Source organism: Anabrus simplex, chromosome 13, assembly GCF_040414725.1.
Source record: "Anabrus simplex isolate iqAnaSimp1 chromosome 13, ASM4041472v1, whole genome shotgun sequence".
Classification (NCBI taxonomy): Eukaryota; Metazoa; Arthropoda; class Insecta; order Orthoptera; family Tettigoniidae; genus Anabrus; species Anabrus simplex.
The window spans coordinates 105,166,728-105,190,671 of NC_090277.1; the positions used below are offsets into that span (position 1 = coordinate 105,166,728).

The 23,944-nt window shown below is 40.0% G+C and overlaps 2 protein-coding genes across 2 annotated transcripts in view; one reads left to right on the forward strand and one right to left on the reverse strand.

Moving 5' to 3' along the window:
• The window catches only part of LOC136884660 (organic cation transporter protein), a 257,104-nt gene that overhangs the window by 187,815 nt on the left and 45,345 nt on the right, over positions 1-23,944 (reverse strand). The gene's annotated exons all lie outside the window — the stretch shown is intronic.
• The window catches only part of LOC136885000 (coiled-coil domain-containing protein 174), a 29,588-nt gene continuing 13,664 nt past the window's right edge, over positions 8,021-23,944 (forward strand). The window contains exons 1-3 of the mRNA XM_067157375.2: positions 8,021-8,152; positions 14,776-14,978; positions 17,931-18,140. Of these exons, the coding sequence (XP_067013476.2) occupies positions 8,114-8,152; positions 14,776-14,978; positions 17,931-18,140 (452 nt within the window). The 5' untranslated portion in view covers positions 8,021-8,113. The remainder of the gene's footprint in view (positions 8,153-14,775; positions 14,979-17,930; positions 18,141-23,944) is intronic.

Sequence of the window (23,944 nt, forward strand, 5' to 3'; positions counted from 1 at the left end):
CAACTGACTATCGATGTATGACGATAGTGGTCGCTATCGATAACTATCGATAGCGCTATCGATAGTTTTCCGCCTCTAGGTGGTAACATTGAAAAACTTCAATTTTCTGACGTCCGGGTCTTCAATTATTGAGGGAGAAGGGAAGATTGCATATATCATTGAACAAGTCAAAATCTTTAATTTCGAGAAATGACTCGTCCAGTGTATAAGTGCCAGTAAAAAAAAAAAAAAAATTCGTGTGGCTATTTCTAGCCGAGTGCAGCCCTTGTAAGGCAGACCCTCCAATGAGGGTGGGCGGCATCTGCCATGTGTAGGTAATTGCGTGTTATTGTGGTGGAGGATAGTGTTATGTGTGCGGTGTGAGTTGCAGGGATGTTGGGGACAGCACAAACACCCAGCCCCCGGGCCATTGGAATTAACCAATGAAGGTTAAAATCCCCGACCCGGCCGGCAATCGAACCCTTGGACCCTCTGAACCATTCAGCCAACGAGTCGGACATAAGTGCCAGTGACCTGTTTAGTTTTGAGCCGCTCTAAAAACAAGTGATTGGTCTCCTAAGTTAAGATGGTAATGAACATGCTTCGTATTTCAAACACTAATAATGTGTTGCCATAAGCCAGGTAATTGTCCTGGATCTTAGCATGAAAGTATCCCAACTGATTTTCAATAACTCTGCAAACATCCTCCAGTTTTACATGAAATAGCAATTTCATGCGCGTAAGTAGCCAATAAAGAGTGGGTAGAATTCTTTAGCATCAATCAATCAATGTCCACCTCCGTCAACGGTTAATTTTATTCGCTGCCGTCCTCGGGGGCCGGATTTGATTCCCTGTACTGCCAGCAATTGAAGAATGGCAGGAGGGCTAGTGAAAAACCTACAACCTGTTTTCCAGTCAGTGACCGGGTCAGGGATGGAATAAATTAAGCCCCCATCTAGCGGCGAAGATAGGAATTGTGCCGGCTGCCGAAGCCTGTCGCACTCCTCTGGAGCAATGATTAATGACTGACAGATGAAGTGAAATGATATTAGGGAGTGTTGCTGGAATGAAAGATGACGGGGAAAACCGGAGTACCCGGAGAAAAACCTGTCCCACCTCCGCTCTCTCCAGCACAAATTTCACATGGAGTGACCGGAATTAGATGGGAGGCCGACGCGCTGCCGCCTGAGCCATGGAGGCTTACAGGAGAGCTAGTATGTGGTTGAAATTGTACATGCAGCTCACCTTCATCGGGCGGTGTGTCTTAAAAGAGCTGCCGCACCTCAGGATAAAGACATGAGTTTACTTCAATCAATCAATCAATCAATCAATCAATCAATCAATCAATCAATCAATCAATCAATCAATCAATCAATCAATCAATCAATCAATCAATCACCGTTGATCTGCATTTAGGGCAGTCGCCGAGAAGGCGATTTTCTTACCTCGTGTCTATCTGACTTCTTAAATAATTGCAAAGAATTTGGATATTTATTGAATATCTTCTTTATCTGTTTACTTTCCATGGTCGGTTTTTCTCTCGGACTCAGCGAGGGATCCCACCTCTACCGCCTCAAAGGCAGTGTCCTGGAGCTTCAGACTCTGGGTCGAGGGATACAACTTGGGAGGATGACCAGTACCTCGCCCAGGGGGCCTCACCTACTATGCTGAAGAGGGACAAGGAAGAGGAAAGAGGAAAGGAAGCGGCCGTGGCCTTAAGTTAGGTACCATCCCGGCATTTGCCTGGAGGAGAAGTGGGAAACCACGGAAAACCACTTCCAGGATGGCTGAGGTGGGAATCGAACCCAATTCTACTAGTTGACCTCCCGAGACTGAGTGGACCCTGTTCCAGCCCTCGTACCACTTTTCAAATTTCGTGGCAGAGACGGGAATCGAACCCAGGCCTCCGGGGGTGGCAGCTAATCACACTAACCACTAAACCACAGATGCGGACTATTGAATATCTCCCTTGGTAAATTATTCCAGTCCCTTTTCTATAAAAGAATCGGTTCACTTCTTATAAAAATAATCAAGATTCAACCCCATCGGCTGTTCAAGAAATTAGAGATACCATGCAATCACTAAAAATAACAAGGCATCAAGGGAAGATCAAATAACTGCAGAACTTTGGAAAAATGCAGAGGAAAGTTTCATTTTTAAAAAAAATGTTTGAAATTTGCTAATCTGAAAAGATCCTCAAGGATTGGAAACTGGCAATGATACATAGAAAAAGGAAGTAAAACTGATCCAAACAATTATCGAGCTGTCCCCTTCTACAGATCACATAAAATTATCTCCAAAATTCGACTAATTCTAATTCAATTAACTGGACCACCAAATCGGCGAATACTTAGGTGCATTCAGAAAGGAGATATTATGTGCAGAGCAAATTTTGACTCTAAAAAACATCAGAACATATTGTCGAAACACATCTAACAAAAAATGTCATGGCATTTGTCGATTTCAAAAAAGTTTGTGATAGTATAGATCGCGTCTCACTACTTAATATTTCTTTTTTAGAATTGGCTTTACGTCGCACCGACACAGATAGGACTTAATGGCGACGATGGGATGGGAAAGGCCTAGGAATGGGAAGGAAGTGGCCGTGGCCTTAATTAAGGTACAGCCCCACCATTTGCCTGGTGTGAAAGTCGGAAACCACGGAAAACCATCTTCTCGGCTGCCGGCAGTGGGTCTCGAACCCACTATCTTCCGGATACAAGATCACAGCTGCGGGCCCCTAACCGCACGGCCAGCTCGCCCAGTTCTTAATGTTTCAACAGAAATTGGACTTGACAAAATAAAACATGAGATATTATAAAGGATACACTGGCTGAAACGAAATCTAAACTCAAGTTTATGGGTGGATGTAGTGATGAGTTTGAAATAAATACAGCTGTACAATGACTTAGCAAATGTCATGTGATAGTCACCTAATAGCGTGTGGGGCCTCCTCTGGCCCTGCGAACTGCAGTGAGACGCCGTGGAAGTGAGTCAATAAGTCCCTGGTAGTCCTCTGGATGCAGCTGACACCAAATCGTTTGCAGAGCGGCCGCCAATGCTGGTCTGTTCGTGGGTGCAGGATCAATGGCACGGAGCCTGCGTTCCAGGACATCCCAGATATGCTCGACAGGGTTCATATCGGGGCTCCTGGGTGGCCATGGCAGTCGTTGGACCTCCGCTGCATGTTCCTGGAACCATTCCCGGGCGACGTGGGAGCGATGTGGCGGCGCGTTATGATCTCGAAACACCGCAGAACCGTCTGGGCGCTTGAAGGCCAAAAATGGGTGGAGATGGTCTCCGAGCAGCTCAACATACCGCGTACCATTCAAAGTCTCTTCCAGAACAACTAGGGGGCCCATTCCATACCAGGAAAATGCACCCCACACCATAACAGAGACACCAGCGCTCTGGACCACACCTTCGAGGCAGGTGGGATCCATCGCTTCATGTGGTCTGCGCCATACACGGTGCCTCCCATCGGCATGGTGCAGTTGAAATCGTGATTTGTCCGACCATATCATGTTACGCCATTGTTCCAGTGTCCATCCCTGGTGACTGGCGAAAACATGTGCGTCGTTGTGCCCGATGACGTTGGGTTAACAGTGGCACCCGTGTGCGGCGCCGGCTCCCATACCCCATAGAACCCATGTTCCTATGGATTGTCCACTGGGAGACGTGTCTAGCACGGCCTGTATTGAACTGAGCCGTAATTTGTTGCACGGTTGCCCGTCTGTCACTACTGACAATTCGTCTCAGATGTCGCCGGTCACGGTCATCGAGGGTGGCTGGACGGCTGGTCGTTCGTCTGTTGTGGACGGTGACACCCGCATTCAATCATTCACGATACACAATGGACACGGTTGATCGTGTGAAGCCGAATTCCCGCACCACTTCCGAAATGGTACTTCCCATCCGTCGGGCTCCGACCACCATACCCCGTTCGAGCAGTGTCAGCTCACGACGACGTTCCATGTTACACCTGTCACAAGCACAGCCACTGCTCACAAGGTCTCCTATACAACTGCCGCTGGCACAGGGCGTGTGGTGCGCAGACAACACACCTGCGCATCAGTGCTCCGCTATCCCATGACATTTGCTCAGTCATTGTATGTCAAGGTGATGGACTCTCCCCTTTATCGTTAATTGTGCTCTTGAAAAAGTTGTAAGAGAGCGGAAAAAAACAGGTGCACCATATCACCGACTAGGACCAAAATTAAGGGTAATGACAAAGATTATCTAGCGTTTGCAGATTATATGGCACTAATTGCCAGAGACATCTCTGATGCACAGAAACAGACTGCTATACTGGCAGAGCAATCAACAAAAATAGAACTTAAAAATCTCATATGAAGAAACTAAATTTGTGGCAAATATAAAAAAATGCTCCAATTGACAATTGCAAGAGTAAAGGAATTTAAGTACTTAGGTGAATGGAGTCCGCCTCTGTGGTGTAGTGGTTAGCGTGATTAGCTGCCACCCCCGGAGGTCCGGGTTCGATTCCCGGCTCTGCCACGAAATTTGAAAAGTGGTACGTCCACTCAGCCTCGGGAGGTCAACTGAGTAGAGATGGGTTCGATTCCCACCTCAGCCATCCTGGAAGTGATTTTCCGTGGTTTCCCACTTCTCTTCCAGGCAAATGCCGGGATGGTACCTAACTTAAGGCCACGGCCGCTTCCTTCCCGCTCGCTTTCCTGTCCCATCCAATCTTCCCATCCCTCCACAAGGCCCCTGTTCAGCATAGCAGGTGAGGCCGCCTGGGCGAGTAACTGGTCATTCTCCCCAGTTGTATCCCCCGACCCAAAGTCTGAAGCTCCAGGACACTGCCCTTGTGGTGGTAGAGGTGGGATCCCTCGCTGAGTCCGAGGGAAAAACCGAACCTGGAGGTAAACAGATTAAGAAGAAGAAGAAGAAGAAGAAGAAGAAGAAGAAGAAGAAGAAGAAGGTGAATGGATCACTGAAAATGCCAATGAAAATACATTAGTAGGTTCAAGAATTCAGTAAATGTAAATTGCTTTTCAACATACAATGAATGTTTAAAACAAAAAATGCTTGTCGTGGAACAGTGAAATTCGTAATTACTTAACAGAATCAAACTTGAAGCCCTTTATGCTTCAGAAACGCTCAATTTACATCATAAAACCTTCAAGGAACATTTAGAGATTAGAGAAAAGAAAATCTTAGGGCCCAGAATTACAAATGGAATACAACACCCCAAATCCAACTCGGAAATATATTTTAAAAATTCTAAATGTTCTGATGCAATGAAACTGCGACGAATTCAGTTTTGGAAGGAAAGAATGAATAACTCCAGACTTACTTAGCAAATACACCAATTACCGCAAGTCAAACGTACGAGATCAAAGTGGTATATGCACCTATCTGAATTAGGATCACCAAATCTACAGGATAGGAATAGAGTCAGGAATTTTGTTCACACAAGGGGATTTGAGGAAGATGATAAGACACCAACACGACGTCCCTGGTCGGAGACAGTTACGACAATTGAGAATTAGAAGTTGGGCGGGGGGCAGGGCACAAAAATGAGTTGGCATATGGCTTTTAGTGCCAGGAGTGTCCGAGGACAAGTTCGGCACGCCAGAGGCAGGTCTCTTGATTTGACCCCCGTAGGCGACCTGCGCGTCTTGATGAGGATGAAATGATGATGAAGACGACACATACACCCAGCCCCCGTGCCAGCGAAATTAGCCGGGAATCGAACCCGGGACCCCTGTGACCAAAGGCCAGCACGCTAACCATTTAGCCGTGGAGCCAAAATGTGTAGACAACAAAAAGTCCCCATATCTAAGGAATATCGCAGGGTGGGAGAGTGGGTGGGGGTAGACATCAAAATTGAAAGAAACTGCTATAAAATGGTAAGTTTCTGGTCGTCTCTGAGCGAATTTCGATAGAGGGTTGATAGTCTACCAACTTAAGTGTGGTAATAATAATTACACATGTATTACAAAGACTAGACACTAGTTAGAACTGAACAGACACAATGAATAATAATAATAATAATAATAATAATAATAATATAATAATAATAATAATAATAATAATAATAATAATAATAATGGCGTATGGCCTCCGGAGAGGCCTGGGGTGGGTCTTTTTTCTCGTAGACGGCCTATTAGGCGACCCGTATGTCTGTGAAGATGAGGGCACTACCTACGATGATTTCTAATACCATTGGAATTAACCTATTAAGGTTAAAATCCCCGGCCCGGCCGGGGATCGAACCGAAGGCCAGTACGCTGACCTCCAGGGTTGGTTTTCCCTCGGACTCAGCGAAAGATCCCACCTCCACCGCCCAAGGGCAGTGTCCTGGAGCGTGAGACAATTAGTCGGGGAGATACAACTGGGGAGGAGGACCAGGCGGCCTCACCTCCTATGCTGAACAGGGGCCTTGTAGGGGATGGGACGAGGCTGAGTGGAACCCGTTCCAGCCTTCGTACCACTTTTCAAATTTCGTGGCGGAGCTGGGAATCGAACCCGGGCCTCCGGGGAGTGGCAGCTAATCACACTAACCACTGTACCACAGAGGCGGACTAGTATTTTTCTTAATAATTAAATAACAGGAAAGAATTAGCTGTAACAGGGTCTGTAAAAATTACTTTCTTTTTATAATCACAGTTTCAGGAGGCTGAAACGGAATCAAAAATGAATTTTTCTTCACAAAGTGGGTGGGCAACTGTCCGACTCGTTGGCTGAATGGTCAGCGTACTGACCTTTGGTTCATAACGGTCCCGGGTTCTGCTTAATTCTTCTGGCTCGGCGACTGGGTGTTTGTGTATGTCCCAACACTCTCCTCTTTATATTCACACTACCAACCACCACAGAAACACGCAATAGTGATGACACCCCTCCATATAGGGTTGGCGTCAGGAAGGACATTCGGCCGTAAAACAGGGCCAAATCCACATGTGCGACCCCACAGGTGTGGGAAAAGCGGTAGAAAAAGAAGAAAGTGGAAGGGCAACTGCCCCCCCCCCGCCACCACCACCACCACCACCACCACCACCAACCACTAATCACCGCTAGTGGTCTGAGGAACAGAAATTACAACAATAGACGAAAATGCAGAACTGTTAGACAAGGAGGAAAAGTTAACAAATGTTGATTCCGCATGGTCCTAAGTGACCCATTCACGGCGGAAAGGAAGAAGGAGAAACGAATTCGGTACGGTAATTGAAAACACACGTTTTAGGTCTCGCACACACTTCGTAAGAAGAATACTGAAATGCCAACACACCTGTGGATGAAAGAAGACGCCTAGCTCGTTGCGCCTAATACTTGCGCTAATGGCTGAACCTTGTTGTCAGTCGGTTAGGTTCCGAAACTAAGTTCCCTTCAGAGGTAAGTAGTTGCAGCTTCGATGAGAGGATGACGCGCCAAACTTGAACATTCCAATGATGTTGCTCGTCACCCCTACTGCTACTGCTGCATTCATAAAGTCGCGGGGTAGATAAGAGTATAAGACCGTCTTATTAAGACGGAAAGGTATAAACCCGTTTACCTGACAACCAGCAATATTACCACTATTAGGCAGTGAAGCTGGTGCGAGTGGGTAGGCAAGAGAGAAAGACCGTCAAATGGAGACAGAGAAGGCAAGAAATTGTCGCGCTTCATTCAAACTGCGTAAGTTCATATTCCTCTTGACAAAAAAAAAAAACCACCTGAATATTAACATACTTTTCTGTGAAGATGTTCTTCTTTCCAAATTCTGACTAAATTTCAACATACCACATAACAATGGTCATTTTATTTTACTTACGTTAGGATATAGAAGAAAAAGAATATAAAATAAGAGGTTAGAATGCCCCACTGCAGAAGAGGGTATATACTGCTGCCATCTAATGTCAGCAATGTCCATTACGTGCATTAAATCGAGGATCTGCCGCTAGGTTTCAGTGAACATCGATGCAGTCGTATAATGTCATCATTTGCTACTAGGTGGCGCATGTGTACAGTTTGGTGCTACGCCGCAGTTCTGCTGTTTCCAAACAGCTGACAAGACTTCGATGTTTAGTAGTCGCGTGCGTGTGTCTTGAATGAACGGTTTTGTGACGGTGCGGTGTTAGGGACGTGTTTTTATTATAAGTGACTGAAATGACTTAATTTTTCATTGAAAATGAATACTTCGAAGAAAATTGATGTCAGTAAATCTTCTGTAAGTAGAATGAATTCCATATATTTTAAATCCATTGTGATTCATTGTCTGTAGCCTATGTAAAGAGCACACAGGCGATGGTATAATTTTTGTCTTACTTCCTATTTTTCAAATGGAATATAGGGAGCTTTATATGTTTTAGACACATTTTACTGTTGTCATTCAATAACTGTTGTCAAGGTAGTATGACAATATGGTTAGCGTATATTGCTTCGTTATAAGACTAAAGACGTCAGAATGTCAAAAATAAGGATTATAATTAGTCAGCGGTATCATTACTAATATTGCGAACAATTATGTCTTCGAGATTAAATTTATTGTGACGAAACTGCTTGTGTATGCATCTCATTGTGTATAAATATCGCTTTATAATAATATTTTTAAAATCTTGTCTGGTGGTTTGTTATAACCTTACTGACTGTCTAGCGCAGTTCTAAGAAGGGAATGTTTGACTTTTACATGAGCTGGCATTTATAATACGTGTTAAATCCGAAATACATTGATACGGCACCGCAAGGAATGTGGAACTTCAACATTGTAAACTGTTATACCGGTATCGTATTATCTTTGTCTAATAGAAGGTGGTTCATTGTTTTATGACTTGGACAGATAGATTTTAAGTAAACTAGTTGTTTAAAATGACTTCTGTAATACCTCCAGTTTTACCTTGAATCCAACCAGAAGCAATGACCGAGGTTCGAACCGCGGTCGTCTTGGTGACTGTGCCACTCGGCTATCAAGCCCCACAATAGTATCTTTATTTAGTGAAAGGTGATTCATTGTCATATTAGTTGTATGACAGTTGTACTTTATTGTAAATGCAGCAGTCTCGCCTATTTGTAAACAGTGTTGTTTTCACGTTTTTGAATATATATATTTTTTTCATGTTGGCACAGTACACAATAGATAGCGCCATTAGTTCTTTCGGCACTTTGCCACGAATTTCGAAACATGTTTATCGCAGATCCCTCGTACGTATTAAGACAATTGCGGATAAATAATCAATGGAATTTAGAAACCATTTGTAACTGTTCCTTTATGGCACCTTCACACAATTACTGTTCCTATTAAGCAAGCAGTGACGTATTCAAGATTCTATTTCAAACTCTTAAAAGTATTTCAGTTGTTCCCGATCTTGAAAACATCATTCAGGGTCCGATACAGTTAAGAAACATCGGGCGTGGTCAGAGCTTGGATGGGTCACCATCCGGACTCGGCCCCTGCCGCTGCACCACACCAATTTAGATATATTCCAACAAAGCCATGGCACTCTGCGGATAATGTTGCGTTTTACCATATTCCCACATAACCGCAATCAATTACAGTTTAAAACTTCACCATTTTTCTTTTATTATTATTATTATTATTATTATTATTATTATTATTATTATTATTATACCTTATTTTCTACAGCAGGCCAGGTGAGGAGCGCTACATAGCGCACCGGTACTGGCACCGCAATAGGCACCCCTTAGGGGGTGTCCAAATAGACATATGGGAAAACATTCAGATTTCCATATAATTTAACATGTACGTTAAAAGACGTCAGAATGTTAAAAATAAGGATTATAATTAGTCAGCGGTATCATTACTAATATTAACTTATTAACTTATGTGAGTTTAAAATCATCATCATCATCTGTTTACCCTCCAGGTTCGGTTTTTCCCTCGGACTCAGCGAGGGATCCCACCTCTACCGCCTCAAGGGCAGTGTCCTGGAGCTTCAGACTCTTGGTCGGGGGATACAACTGGGGAGAATGACCAGTACCTCGCCCAGGCGGCCTCACCTGCTATGCTGAACAGGGGCCTTGTGGAGGGATGGGTGATGGGACGATTGGAAGGGATAGGCAAGGAAGAGGCTGTGGTCTTAAGTTAGGTACCATCCCGGCATTCACCTGGAGGAGAAGTGGGAAACCACGGAAAACCACTTCGAGGATGGCTGAGGTGGGAATCGAACCCACCTCTACTCAATTGACCTCCCTAGGCTGAGTGGACCCTGTTCCAGCCCTCGTACCACTTTTCAAATTTTCGTGGCAGAGTCGGGAATCGAACCCGGACCTCCGGGGGTGGCAGCTAATCACGCTAACCACTACACCACAGAGGCGGACGTGAGTTTAAAATACCGATTAAAAATAATCAGGTTCTTTAGGCACTCGTGCGTTTATAATACTAAAATATTAGTGGGTGATAAGTTCTGTTTTGAGTCCTCTTCTTGCCTTTTTTTAACCCTTCATTTTACACACCCTTATATTTTGTTCAGTTTTCTTTTCTCTATAGACTGATTACATAGATGTTCCTAGATGTCAAACAGCATGATTAGATTTATTATTTAAAAGTATAAATTTAGTTTTCTTGGGTGGTAATACAGAGAGCCTATGTAGCCTTCAGCAGTTATTTTCCTTCCAATTACCTGTTGCATTTAGGAATAATTTATAAAAATGATGGAATGCTTGAGTTAAAAGAGTTCTTATCATCCATGAATATTTTCAAATGATAAGATAATAACAGATGAAGCCTTCGTGGCGCATCGGCCTCTCACTGCTGGGTTTTGTGGTTCAAATCCCGGTCACTCCATGTGAGATTTGTGCTGGACAAATCAGAGGCAGTACTCCGGTTTTCCCTGTCATCTTTCATTCCAGCAACACTCTCTGCTATCATTTCATCTGTCAGTCATTAATCATTGCCCCAGAGGAGTGTGACAGACTTTGGCAGCTGGCACAATTCCTATCCTCGCTGCAAGATGGGGGCTTCATTCATTCCATCCCTGACCTGGTCACTGACTGGAAAACAGGTTGTAGGTTTAAAATTTAAGAAAAGATAACAGATGTATTGTTTTTCAGGGGCTCGCAATTTGTGAGCATCGAGTAGCGACCCCTGCACCCCTGCTGAATCTTGCAATGGTTCCACTGATTTTTGTCAGGATGCTCTTTATATCTTTTCTATAAAATCTCGGGTTGACCTTCATTTTTTCCTTCTGATTATATGGAGTTATTCTTATCCAGGCGTATTTACCCTTAAAGAAAGCAGAAATCAACCCTTGTGGACGCAGATGGTAAAATACATCCACAGTATATCCTGCCTGCTGTAAGAGGTGAATAAAAGGGGTAACTACAAGGAGGTTCTCAATTTGGGAGTGGTATTTGGTGACCATAGGGTCTGTAGCTTAGTCTTGCTTCCATTTCTCCTCTTGTTAGTGTTTAGAGAGGATGGTTGTCAAGTTGAACTTCCTCTTAATAAAACTATAACCACCACCACTGCTCCTAATGATATGCAGGGCTCAGTGTTCACCTGACAGACTGTTACTTAACTCATACATCTTGCAATTTATGTATCAAATAGGTAAACTATAAAGATTTGTATTTATTTATTTACACTGTTTATGACCACATTGGAGCACCAGAATCAAATCTTATACATCAAAGTCTTCAAAGTATAAGTTCAGGTTTTTAACACTAGACAAATTTTCCTTTTCCCAAAACTTCTTCATTCTGGATGATCTTGTGTCCCGTTCATCTGCAGATATAACATATTGCTTACGCCGTGATATATTTAGTGATAGTCTTGTATATACTTGTTATTTGGAATACGTTTCTCTTCTCTATTTTTAATTTTCTCTTTAATAATTTTCAATTCATCTAAATCTGTTTGTATTTCTTTAAACCATGTGTTCTTTATTTTATACTATTTGATTTCTTTTGGAAAAGTTGTTTCCGAAGTCTAGTACCGTATTTGGTAAGCAGTATATGTGTCCAAAGAATGCAATCCTCCGTTTCTGCATCATGTCAATGATCGATTCACTTTCCTTGTAAAGTACTGAATTTGGCAAATTCTCCACTGGCCATCAATCTGGTGTTTTTTTATTAATAATTGTCCAAATAATTCTTCTATCAACTTTCTGAAGTTTGTTGTTGATTTGGTATTCACTTGCATAAATTGCTTCTGGCTTAACGATGGAGTAATAGTGTCGAAATTTAGCATTAATCGTCGAGACTTTTTCTTGTAACTCGGCCAGCTAATTTGTTGTGCTTTTCTCAATTTTTGAGTTCCACTGTCTATGGATGCCTTTTTTGTTAGCATTCCAAGTTATAATCTCACCAAGGTATTTAAATTTGTCCACAACCTTTATTTTATGAGTATTATTTAACATAAGTGTCATCTTTAAAAGATGGCATCATTTCTGTTTTCTCAAAAGAAGTTTTCAACCCAAACCTCGCTGCTAATCGTTCCAATTCCTCTACTTGAAATTTAGCTTCTTCAATACTATTTGCTAATAATGCTAGATCATCAGCAAATGAGAGACAATTTAGTATTTAATATAGCCTAAATATATAAATAAGTAAATCAACAAATCTTCCTTATGGGGATCACCGTAGGTACCTACGTGTTAATGTAAGGAAAGATCTTTCTTGATTGTTGTAATCACATAAACGGGATAGTAAATAAAGATTATGGATCTCTGCACATGGTTATGAGGGTGTTTAGGGGTTGTAGTAACGATGTAAAGGAGAGGGTATGTATGTCTCCCTTAAAACCCCAGCTAGAGTATGGTTCCAGCGTATGGGACCCTCACCAAGATTACTTGATTCGAGAACTGGACAAAGAAAAAATCTTGATTTGTTCTGGGTGATTTCTGACAGAAGAGTAGTGTTACAGGAAAATGTTGCAAAGTTTGGGCTAGGAAGACTTGGGAGAAAGGAAACAAGCTGCTCAACTAAGTGGTATGTTCTGAAATGGACATTGTACTTGTAAATCAGCATGGTGATTTAGTAAATGAGGCGTCTAGGATCAAAAGCCACCAAATCCATTTAACTTACCTGTATTTTTGGCAAATTGCAAATTAACTGTCCAGAATAAACCATTATCTTGATTAATATAGCTTTAACATTAAAATTTTAAAAGTTTTACTGAATATTAAAAAATGTATATATATTTAAGAAGCAAAGTTGAGAAAATTAGGATTTGGTGGGGTTTGTTGCTGAGATTGGTGTTTAGTGGGTTTTGAAACGAAGGAATGAAAGATTTGAAAATACTTGTAACTCTGAAAGGTGCTATTAACTATTACTTTTAGTACTGGTAATTAATGGTTACTAGTTTAAATTAATTCAGGTATCTGACAACCATGTTTTATTACCACCTTATAAAGGAAGGTGTAATTTGAATACAGCATGTTTCTGGAATCATTACTGTATCAAAATAAAACTTAGTTTTTTACACTTTACTTGCATTTACTTTAAATCTGTGTCTATTTCCTCCTCATAAAGTACTAAGTCTTCATTTTCTTCAATATGAAGTCCAGATCTTTGCGTGTTTGTTTTAAAGTGTAGTGAAACTGAAGTGGCTCATTATTCCTTCATTCTTCTCCAAAATGTTTTGATAGTACTTTTGACATATCGCGTAACTTACTTTGGCAGGTTTCAAGAGAACACATCACTTTAAAATATGTGGTCTAATTGTGTGTCATTCACACAGAAAAAAGGCTTCAGTGGTGTGACATGTGGAGTAGCTGTAAACACACACACAATGCATACTGGGAAGTCATGGGAAGCAGGTTTTTTAATAATTTTATAATTCAAAAATTCCATTCTGTGAAACAGAAAAAAATAGTAATTCAGATACTGAGGGACTCTCTACAAATAATTCATTTCCTCTATACCTGAGAATGTGATTAACATTCCTTCCCCACTACCCCTAGGAGAAAGAAGGTAATAGCATTACCAATTAAATGTCTACTTTTTGATGTCTTTAAACTTCATTGAAATTATAACCTGACTGTATTGCAGATCTGAAGGGTGAACCTCGTTCGAGGACGGACAATTTATTTCTTTAATACATTTCTCTCTCAAATAGTTAACTCATCATCTTTTTTTTAGTGCAGTAATATTGTCAGTACCTAGGTATTAATATAAGGAAAGATCTTCATGGGGTAATCACATTAATGGTATTGTAAATAAAAGGTACAGTTCTCTGCACATGGTTATGAGGGTGTTTAGGGGTTGTAGTAAGGATGTAAAGGAGAGGGCATATAAGTCTCTAGTAAGACCCCAACTAGAGTATGGTTCCATTGTATGAGACCCTCACCAGGATTACCTGATTCAAGAACTGGAAAAAAATGCAAAGAAAAGCAGCTCGATTTGTTCTGGGTGATTTCTGCGAAAGAGTAGCATTACAAAAATGTTGCAAAGTTTGGGCTGGGAAGAACTGGGAGAAAGAAGACGAGCTGCTCGACTAAGTGGTATGTTCTGAGCTGTCAGCAGAGAGATGGCGTGGAATAACTTACCAAAGGAGGTATTCAATAAATTTCCAATTTCTCTGAAATCGTTTAAGTAAAGGCTAGGAAGACAACAGGTAAGGGAATCTGCCTCCTGCCCTAAATGCAGATCAGTAGTGTTTGATAGTGATAGTCAGTATAACTCCATTTTGTTAAAAAATAGTTTTGGTGGCTTTTGATACTAGGCACCTCAGGTATCTTATACAGTGTGTATAAATTAAACCTGGACAAAAATACAAAGATTTCACTGCACTGTTTTGAAGGTTATGGACACAGTGCTTTGAAGTGCTGCATAGGAAACTGATTTCAACAATGTGTAGGTATTCATTGACTCATTTTGTGCATTTGTTTTCAGCTCGTGAGCTTGAAGGCTGAGCTCTCGAGGAAGCATGAAGAGGTCAGCAAGGCCAAGGCTGCCGCAGGATCTGGCTTCATCCACCCAGTGCCACGACCAAAGAAGGAGACTGTTTTAACCAAGAAGAACCGAGGTGTTGAGCAGAGAGACGAGAGGGATGCTGAAGAGAGGAAGGTAGAAGAGGATGCGCATAGGAAGTCAAGGTTTGGAGGCAGTGATATTGGCTGCTACCTTTGTTTGCTTTGTCATCTTTGTTAATTATGTCAAGGCAATTATAATGCCTCTTTATACCAGGTTAATGTATACGTTTTTGCTGGTTTTTGTGGTAAAGAGAACACGTAATTTTCAATAGAAATAGATTTTTTTGTTTATCAAAATTTTGTCTGTCCGCTTCTACACACGTTGCCCATTTTTCAGGTACGTTATGAGTACCACGCCAGAAAAACTGCTTGTTTTTAATGGCAAACCATTCATCGAGCCATTTTCCAACTTCCTTGAAATTGCTGAAGTGCTGCTCTGCGAGCGCGTGCCCCATTGGTGCGAAGAGGTGATAGATGATGCCAGGTCGGGGCAATATGGCACGTGCGGAAGAATGTCCCATCCAAGTAGTTTCAAGTAGTAGTAGTAGTAGTAGTAGCAGTAGTATTTATTCATTCATCATGTCGTTTACATATTTACAGGACTCTGTTTTATATATACATAACTCTTCTAATAACATTATTACTTGAGAAATATTAATCTTATAACTAAACCACATATATTACAGAAGTAGTAGTATTATTATCAACATATTAATACTTAAAATAAATTGAATTTCTAACTATCTCTTGCACACATTAAATAAATAATAATAATAATAATAATAATAATAATAATAATAATAATAATAATAATAATAATAATTATTATTATTATTATTATTATTATTATTATTATACAAAATCACACCAACCTCAACAGAGTCGAGTAGATATCAGTAAAATACCACGTAAGGTGAAACCTTGTGTGTGGTAATTTAGAATATTAATTACATAGTGAGAAATATATTTTAAATGATGCCTGAAATACGAGTATGGGTATGAGTGAATGACGGATATGATCAACAGCACATGGTGGAGCATTGAATAGAAATTGGATATGGTGACGTGATATTCTCATTTAGTTATTTCTTCCATAACAGTTTTATTATCCCTGACAAAAGATTTAAGACACTTCAGACTCATTTTCTGACCTAATAAAGTAGTTTGTAAAGAACCGGGAAGGACATTAAAGAATTTTGGAATGAAGTACAAGAAATTGCGCTTTGTTATGCTAAGTTTGGGTTTGTATAACATACAACGGTGGTTCATCTTACTGCGTGTTGAATATTCATGTTTAATGTTCTCAATTATATTTTTGTTTTTGTTAATATATTTGTATATTTCAAGGGCATAGAGCTGTTTTACATTAAATATATTTGCTTCAGCATATAATTGACTACTTGGGTATAATCTTCCTTTCTGGTACATCATTCGTAATATAAGGTTTTGAACAACCTGTATTTTATTGATTACATTTTTGTAGGCTCCTCCCCATGCCAAAATTCTGTAGCTAAGAATAGACTGAACTAAAACGTAATAAACCTCTCTTAACAATAGTTTTGCTATGTGAGACAGCGCATTGTCGTGTAACAAAATCACTTTGCCATGTCTTCTGGCCCATTCTGGTAGTCTTTCGATCAATGCGTGATTTAAATGAATAATTTGTTGGCGATAGCGTTGTGCATTAACGGTTTCGTTGGGCTTCAAGAGTTCTTAATACACAATACCGCTCTGGTCCCATCAGACACAAATCACCACGTTGAAATTGTCTCACATCTTCTAATCGATTGAGCGTGTTCACCATATGTTTCTATGAGCAAGCGATGATTTTCCACAGCCTTTTTCTTTTGATTAATTAAGAAAAGCAATGCGTGCCACAAATGTTCTTATTCAGGCACAAACGTCGGCATGATCACTGACGGATACAACACAGACACCAGTGTTTGGCCGACTCAACTTGTGCGTATTGGTAAGTTAATGTCAGGCGAACAAACTGCTAGGTACCAACTGACGAGCCCACCCTAGCACACGAGGGCGAAACGCTGGCAACCAAGAATGAGCTAGCTGGAAAATTTATAATGTCCAATAACGGACCATTTATATTGGTATTATAAATTCATACTCTGCTTACTGTTCGCTGGCGCCATCTCTTAGTGGAACCGGAAAAGACTTCCGGATACACCTGGTATAGTCTGTTAAGTGAAACTCGACTAGAGCTTCCTCTGAGGGTGGAGATGGTAGAATACACCCACTGTATCCTCTGCCTGTCATAAAACGCGACTAAAGGGTGACCCTGTTCACATAATACATCAGGTGTGATACCTGGCACCAACTCCCTACAGTCACAGGTTTCAGAGAGATTTCCTCTTGCGACAACTACCAACATATTGAGCAGTTCTCTTTCCGAACCTTTTTTCCTTCCTTCCATAAATTGCAGGCAAAAATCAAATTGAAAATTTTTAGACTAAGTGGTCCGCAACCTCGCTATAAGCACTTATTGTTGGTTTCCGTCTGTATCATTGTTTTCATGTTTCTTCTTAGGTTTAACACACTTTTTAGATTCAATTATTTTTTATTTTAACCTTTTTTTCACTGAATTTGTCTCAACGAGTTATTTATTGCTCCATCTAATGATGTAAATATTGTATATTGTATTGTTTTTATTTCTGTCATGTCTCTTTTGTTTTTCAGTTGTTCCTTCATTACGTTTTTAGCTTGTATTACTTTAAACTCCCTTATTTCACTGAAGATGGCTCGAACGAGTCGAAACATGTTTGAATTTTATCACTCTATCTAATGATGGAATTATGTATTGAATAGGAGGAAACCTTTAATTTTTTCCTTTGTAAATTGAAAACCGTCAATACGGAATGATTCTAATACTTTTAAAGATTCTGCGGCTACAAGTTCAGCTCCTCTTACGTAGAGTTGCAGTTCTCCTCGACATAACATTGAGTTTCATTTATTAAAAGGCATATTCATGATCATTAGCTTTTCGCAAAGGTAAATACTTCTTTTTTTCTTTTTGTCAATTATTTGGTTCTGATTTCATAAATTGTTTTGTTATTTTACTAGGGCTGTTCTTGAAGCCAAATCCAGGCTGTACGAACAACTGTACGGAGCCTCTTCCACTGTGAATCCTGATGCAGACAGCAGATATCTCGTCGATTTTCAACGCAAAGCAGCTGAGTCAGAAAGCAGAATTGCTCCAGATTCTTCAACAGATGTCGAAGAACAGCACGATAGTGACGAGTACGACACGAATGTTGATCCCGAGGATGACTGGTGAGTAAAGTGTGGCTTGTAACTGTTTAGCTTGTAGACTCTTCATTATTTTTCCCCTGTTCTTTCTTTGCTTTTGGCAAGTTTTGCCTCACCGGGCCTCGTTACAGACAAGGAATGGGAAAACAAAGAACTCACCTGGGCTGAATGACTCTTACGGTAAGATGCTGCCTCTCTGAGCCCTACTTGATCGATGCTCAGTCCAGGGGTATGAGCCTCATATCCGTAGATTTCCTTGCTCTTTCGAGAATCTGCACCTCGATATGTCCGAAAACTAAAGGAAATGTCTTCTGGGACAAAAAAAAAGCTGTAGCATTACACACAGGTAAAGGACTATAAGAAGTTGCTGTTACCTATTTTTCTATCCATTCTCCCCGTTCTCTTGTTCTTCTGTACTTCTATGCTGCAGTGTTTCTAATCCAAGGTCCATTAGTATTCTCATCAACATCATCATCATACTTACTGAGGCGCTATCAGTCAGGGTGACTTTTGACCATACTCACAACTTTTCTCCAGGTGTTAAGGTCTTGTGCCAGTAAGGCCCTTACACATGAGTGTTTTCCTATCATCATTGTTCACTACAAAAATATGCTTCTTTGTCGCTGACCTGACTACTTCTGTAGTTCAGTATGACCATATTTTGTGGCCTGGCCAGCTTCACCGCGTATGGAGTAATTTCGTTTGGCAAGTGGAAATTCAGTCATTCACAGTATGAATTCTGAAGAGGAGGCTGTACTTCATTCATTCATTCATTCATTCATTCATTCATTCATTCATGCGGTGATGCAGAGAAAAAGGAGAAAAACAAAAACGTGGAGAATGCGGTTACATCCAATTGTAAAAGTCGACTAAATTGTGGGCAGTTTAATTTCTCGTATCACAAACTTTGCAATCAACCGGGTACGTTTTTCCAGTTCTTCAAAATGTCTAAACATTCTTTTTTCAGTAAACTACAGCAGGAAATTGGACCAGTTATTTTAAGAACAGATACTTTGATGAGAAAGGCCAGCAGCCAATAGAAACTTGCACGTGATTAATCTCATAATGCGACTGTATTGAAGTTAGTATAAATAAAAGTTATATACAATTTTATTTGTAACCACCTGTTCAATACATTATACATTAAACTAAGAACTGCAATTAAGTTAACTCCAGATAAATCTAAGAAGATAAAATTTACTGCGTTTACTTATACAAACCCAGTCTTATATCAAGTCACGGACTCGATGAAGAAGTATGATCTCAATATTGCTTATAGAACTCTGAACACAAATCGCAATATATTTTTCAACTCCAACACCATAAATACATATTACAATAATTTTTTTTTTGCTAGTGGCTTTACGTCGCACCGACACAAAGAGGTCTTAGGGCGACGATGGGATAGGAAAGGCCTAAGAGTTGGAAGGAAGCGGCCGTAGCCTTAATTCAGGTACAGCCTGGTGTGAAAATGGGAAACCACGGAAAACCATCTTCAGGGCTGCCGACAGTGGGATGAAATTATTATTATTATTATTATTATTATTATTATTATTATTATTATTATTATTATTAGTGAGGTATGGCTATGATGTTGTTTATGTCTATTACTCTTACTGTTGTTGTTGTTGTTATTATTATTATTATTATTATTATCATCATCATCATCATCTATGTAGTTACGTACGTCAGGTTGTCAGTACGGACTTTCTTTGGTATAAATCGTGGTCATATCATTTATTATTTGTGTGTTGTATGATCTGTCTTGTGTAACAGAACAGATGAGGTTATGTCACGATACTTCTGCCGTATGTTTATTAATACAACTTTGACATAAGAACATGTAATTTTTTATAAAATTTGTTTTACGTCGCACCAACACAGAAAGAACACTTAATTAATAGTATATCATTTATTATTACCTGTAAATATGATGTATAAATTCGATGTAATGTTGTGCGACACAGGGTAATAGTCTAGAACAAGGCATCTTTGTCACTAGAGTTTTATAGAATGTTCTGTTCATTTGAACATAGGTTATTGGAGACTCGAGAAGATACGAGAAAGCATGTTGTGCCATACTTTTCTGGAAGCCTGGCCTGGCCAGGCAAGGTATATAAAAGGACGGTCTTGGGTAGTTGAATTGTTAGTGAGAGACGTTGGTTGAGTTAAATAGGCCTATGTGAACTCATGTTGTGGTTATGTTGTGGTGGTACATGTGATATTGTCTAGTGCTCCGTAGTTGATATGCTAATGTGACAGTCAAGTGTTTGAGTTCAAGATGGTGGTTCATTTGAAGTGCAATTATTAATGTGTATATAATTTGTAAATGAAACAGTCTACACAATTGACAGCATCTCTCGTGTGCGTCTTTGTGAATACGATAACACGAACAACACTAATGCATTATGTTGGCTGTTCTACCTGTCATAGAGAATTGCAACTCTAATCATTTGCATACCTGCTGATGAAGTGAACTCGTGTTCTCATCCCGAGGTGGTGCAGCTCTTTTCAGGCACACCCCCATAGGAGGTGAACTGCGTGTACCATTTCAACCACATACCAGCCCTCCCGCCATTCTTAAATTTCTGGCAGTACCGGGAATTGAACCCGGGCCCCCGAGGACGGCAGCTAATAACACTAACCGTTACGCTATGGAGTACCTGCCGATGGTGTGTATGAAATAACATTGACATCCAACTATTTCTTCTGGGTGCTTCAGATTTTCTGCCAGGCAGTGTATATTGGCAGCATGTGTACGATTGAATTTAGAATGTTCCGTCAAACGTTTGTTTGAGGTTAATCTACATGGAACTGTGCTTATTTTGTGGTGTGTTTCTTTCAAGAAAATGTCGCGTTTCAGCAGCCATGAAGGCAACGATGAGGTGAGCCTTCACCTCCTTATTGCAAGTACCCTCCTGACAGTGTCCCCACTTACTGAACAAGTTGGCTGTGCGGTTAGGGACGCGCAGTTGTAAGCTTGCATTGGGGAGATAGTGGGTTCAAACTGCACTGCCGGTAGCCCTGAAGATGGTTTTCAGTGGTTTCCCATTTTCACAGCAGGAAAATGCTGCAGCTGTACCTTAATTAAGGCCATACCTCCTTTTTTCCCACTTGTAGCCCTTTCCTATCTCAATCTCGCCATAAGACCTATCTGTGTTGGTGCGACATAAAGCAGATTGTAAAAAAAAGTTTCTCCACTTGTTTGCACCAGCAATCCTTTCGGTACTTTGATGTCTTTTACTTCTGCCGGGATATTGGTAGTCTCTCACCGCATCTTTTACTAATTCTTCTGACCTGAAGAATGAAACTCGGCATTTGAACCGACTTCACCACCATTATTATTGTTATCATTATTTGTGTGTCCCGGAATCACACGAGTACAATGTGTCATTATAAGCTATAAATATCATTTTTATTCCGTTTTGAAGTGCAATTATAAGAAATAAATTGACAAGAGAATCAACGTTTTTAATACAATGTATCAAGTAAATAATACAATGTGGCAACGGTAAATTCAGATCGGGCCCAAGAATGATTCAACCCATCTTTCCCTCTCGTAAAGCAAAGTCTCTAGCTAGTCTCGAACTTTCAAAAGAAATAAATTATTATTGTCAAGTCACTTCCTTCAGGAATTAATTCTGTTTATCTTTGAAACATCAGGGCACTTCCTTCAAGGAGTAATCCTGTTTATCTGTGAAGCACCTCACAGCAAGTAAGGAACTTCCGTTACCGACATCTGCCGGGATACTCGTAGTCTCCCACCACATCTACTACTAAATCCTCTGACGTGAAGAATGAAACACAGCATTTGAACCAATGTCACCACCACCACCATTATTATTATTATTATTATTATTATTATTATTATTATTATTATTATTATTATTATTATTATTATTATTATTATTCGTGTGCCCCGTGATCACACGAGTACAATGCAGCAACTCTAGGTTCAGATCGGGCCCAGGAATCTTGGCCCGTACTGATTTCTAATATCCGTTACTTCCAGCGTATGAATAAGATATTCTTAGTCCACCCAGCTTTCACCTTTGTTTAACATCTCCTGTTATGCAGAGGTTGAAGCAAATGTGGTTCATCTCTCTCTCTCCACAACTCTTCATCCATCTGCATGTTCCAGTTCAGGCTGTTCTCAACCAGGTCCATCCATTGTAACTGTATTCTGCCTTTCCTTCAGCACAGTATCACCCAAATTTGTTTTACTGTCTGCTTAATTTATAAAGAAAAGTCAAGTCATTGCAGGCACCGTGCAAGTACTACCAGCAACACTTTGCTGTGACAGCTTTCATTAACTATTCGCCGGAGACGTACGGCAAGAGCTGCAGTTAGCTGTGAGATGTGCAATATTCATTAAAAGCTATTTAAAATAATATTCTGGTTAAATCTACCTAGTCAGTACAATTTCTGTTAAGGAACCTTATTTATTGATCGTACATGTTTCAAGAACATTAATCATCATCTTCATCAGCGACCATACAAACTCATTTCAACTGTCAAAGTCACACTAAAAACAAATATTTTATATCATTATATCATCAGTGTATAAAAGCAGTGTAACAATTTTCATTTCTTTAGCCTAAATTTAAAGACCGAGCAAGTGGCTGTGTGGTTAGGGTCGCACAGCTGTGAGCTTGCATTCAGGAGATAGTGGGTTCGAACCCCACTGTTGGCAGCCCTGCAGGTGGTTTTCCGTGGTTTCCCATTTTCACATCAGGCAAATGCTGGGCTGTACCTTAATGAAGACCACGCCCGCTACCTTCCCAATCTTCCACCCTTCCGTCGCTGAAAACCTTCGATGTGTTAGTGTGACGTTAAACAAATAGCAAAAATAAAGAAATATTCTTTCACAGTTTATATTATCAGTGAATAAACAAGTATTAATGGTACATCAGGAAACTACTGTCATATAAAACAGTCCATATTAAGATGGCGTTAAATGAAATTCACTTCTTAAATATACTCAAGATCTTCAATTTTTTATGCTAGTTTATGCACGTATAATGAATTTTCAGCTGTATTTTTTTTTTCATTTAAACTCAAATCAAAATTATTTTTCTGTATAAGCTAAATTTCTAAATTTTCCAAAACACTCATGAATTTATCTTTTTGAGCCTAATTTATTAATTCCATGTCACTGGTAGTGTCTGTGAATTTACGATTATTTTTCTACCATGTGCTGAATGTGTCTTATGTTTCATAGCATTAACACAGTTCCTTATATCTCATAGCCAGCCTTCTTCCTGTTTGTCCAATGTAATGCTGCTTACATGTTCAGCATGTCAATTTGTAAATACCTGATTTATTTTACACTAACTTTTATCCTCAGTTATATTTGAATAAAAAATTATCTTATTAGTATTATTAATAGTTCTGTAGGTGATATAAATGTTATTTTTTCTTTAACATTTTAGCCAGTTGATTAAGAGTGTTTATTTCTTGAAGTCCAAACTGCCAATTTCTTTTTTCTCCTTTGTTTTAAGTTCATTTTACGCTTTATTTATTTTCTATTAATACATTTTCTGGAATATTTATTGGTACGAGCAGTTTGATGGATTATATTTATTTCTTTTTCATAATTGTTTTTAGACATTGGTATATTCCTAGCTCTATTAATTAAGCTGTAAAATGTTACCTTTTTATGTTGACCTGGATGATTAGAGTCGTTTCTAATAATAGTATTGGTTTAAGTAGGCTTTGTGACATTTCGAAAATCAAAAATGACCCTTATTTTTGGTAACTGTTACATCCAAATAACTTAAAGACAGTGTGCAATATTATCATTTAGTGTGGCTTTCTGCTGATAAATA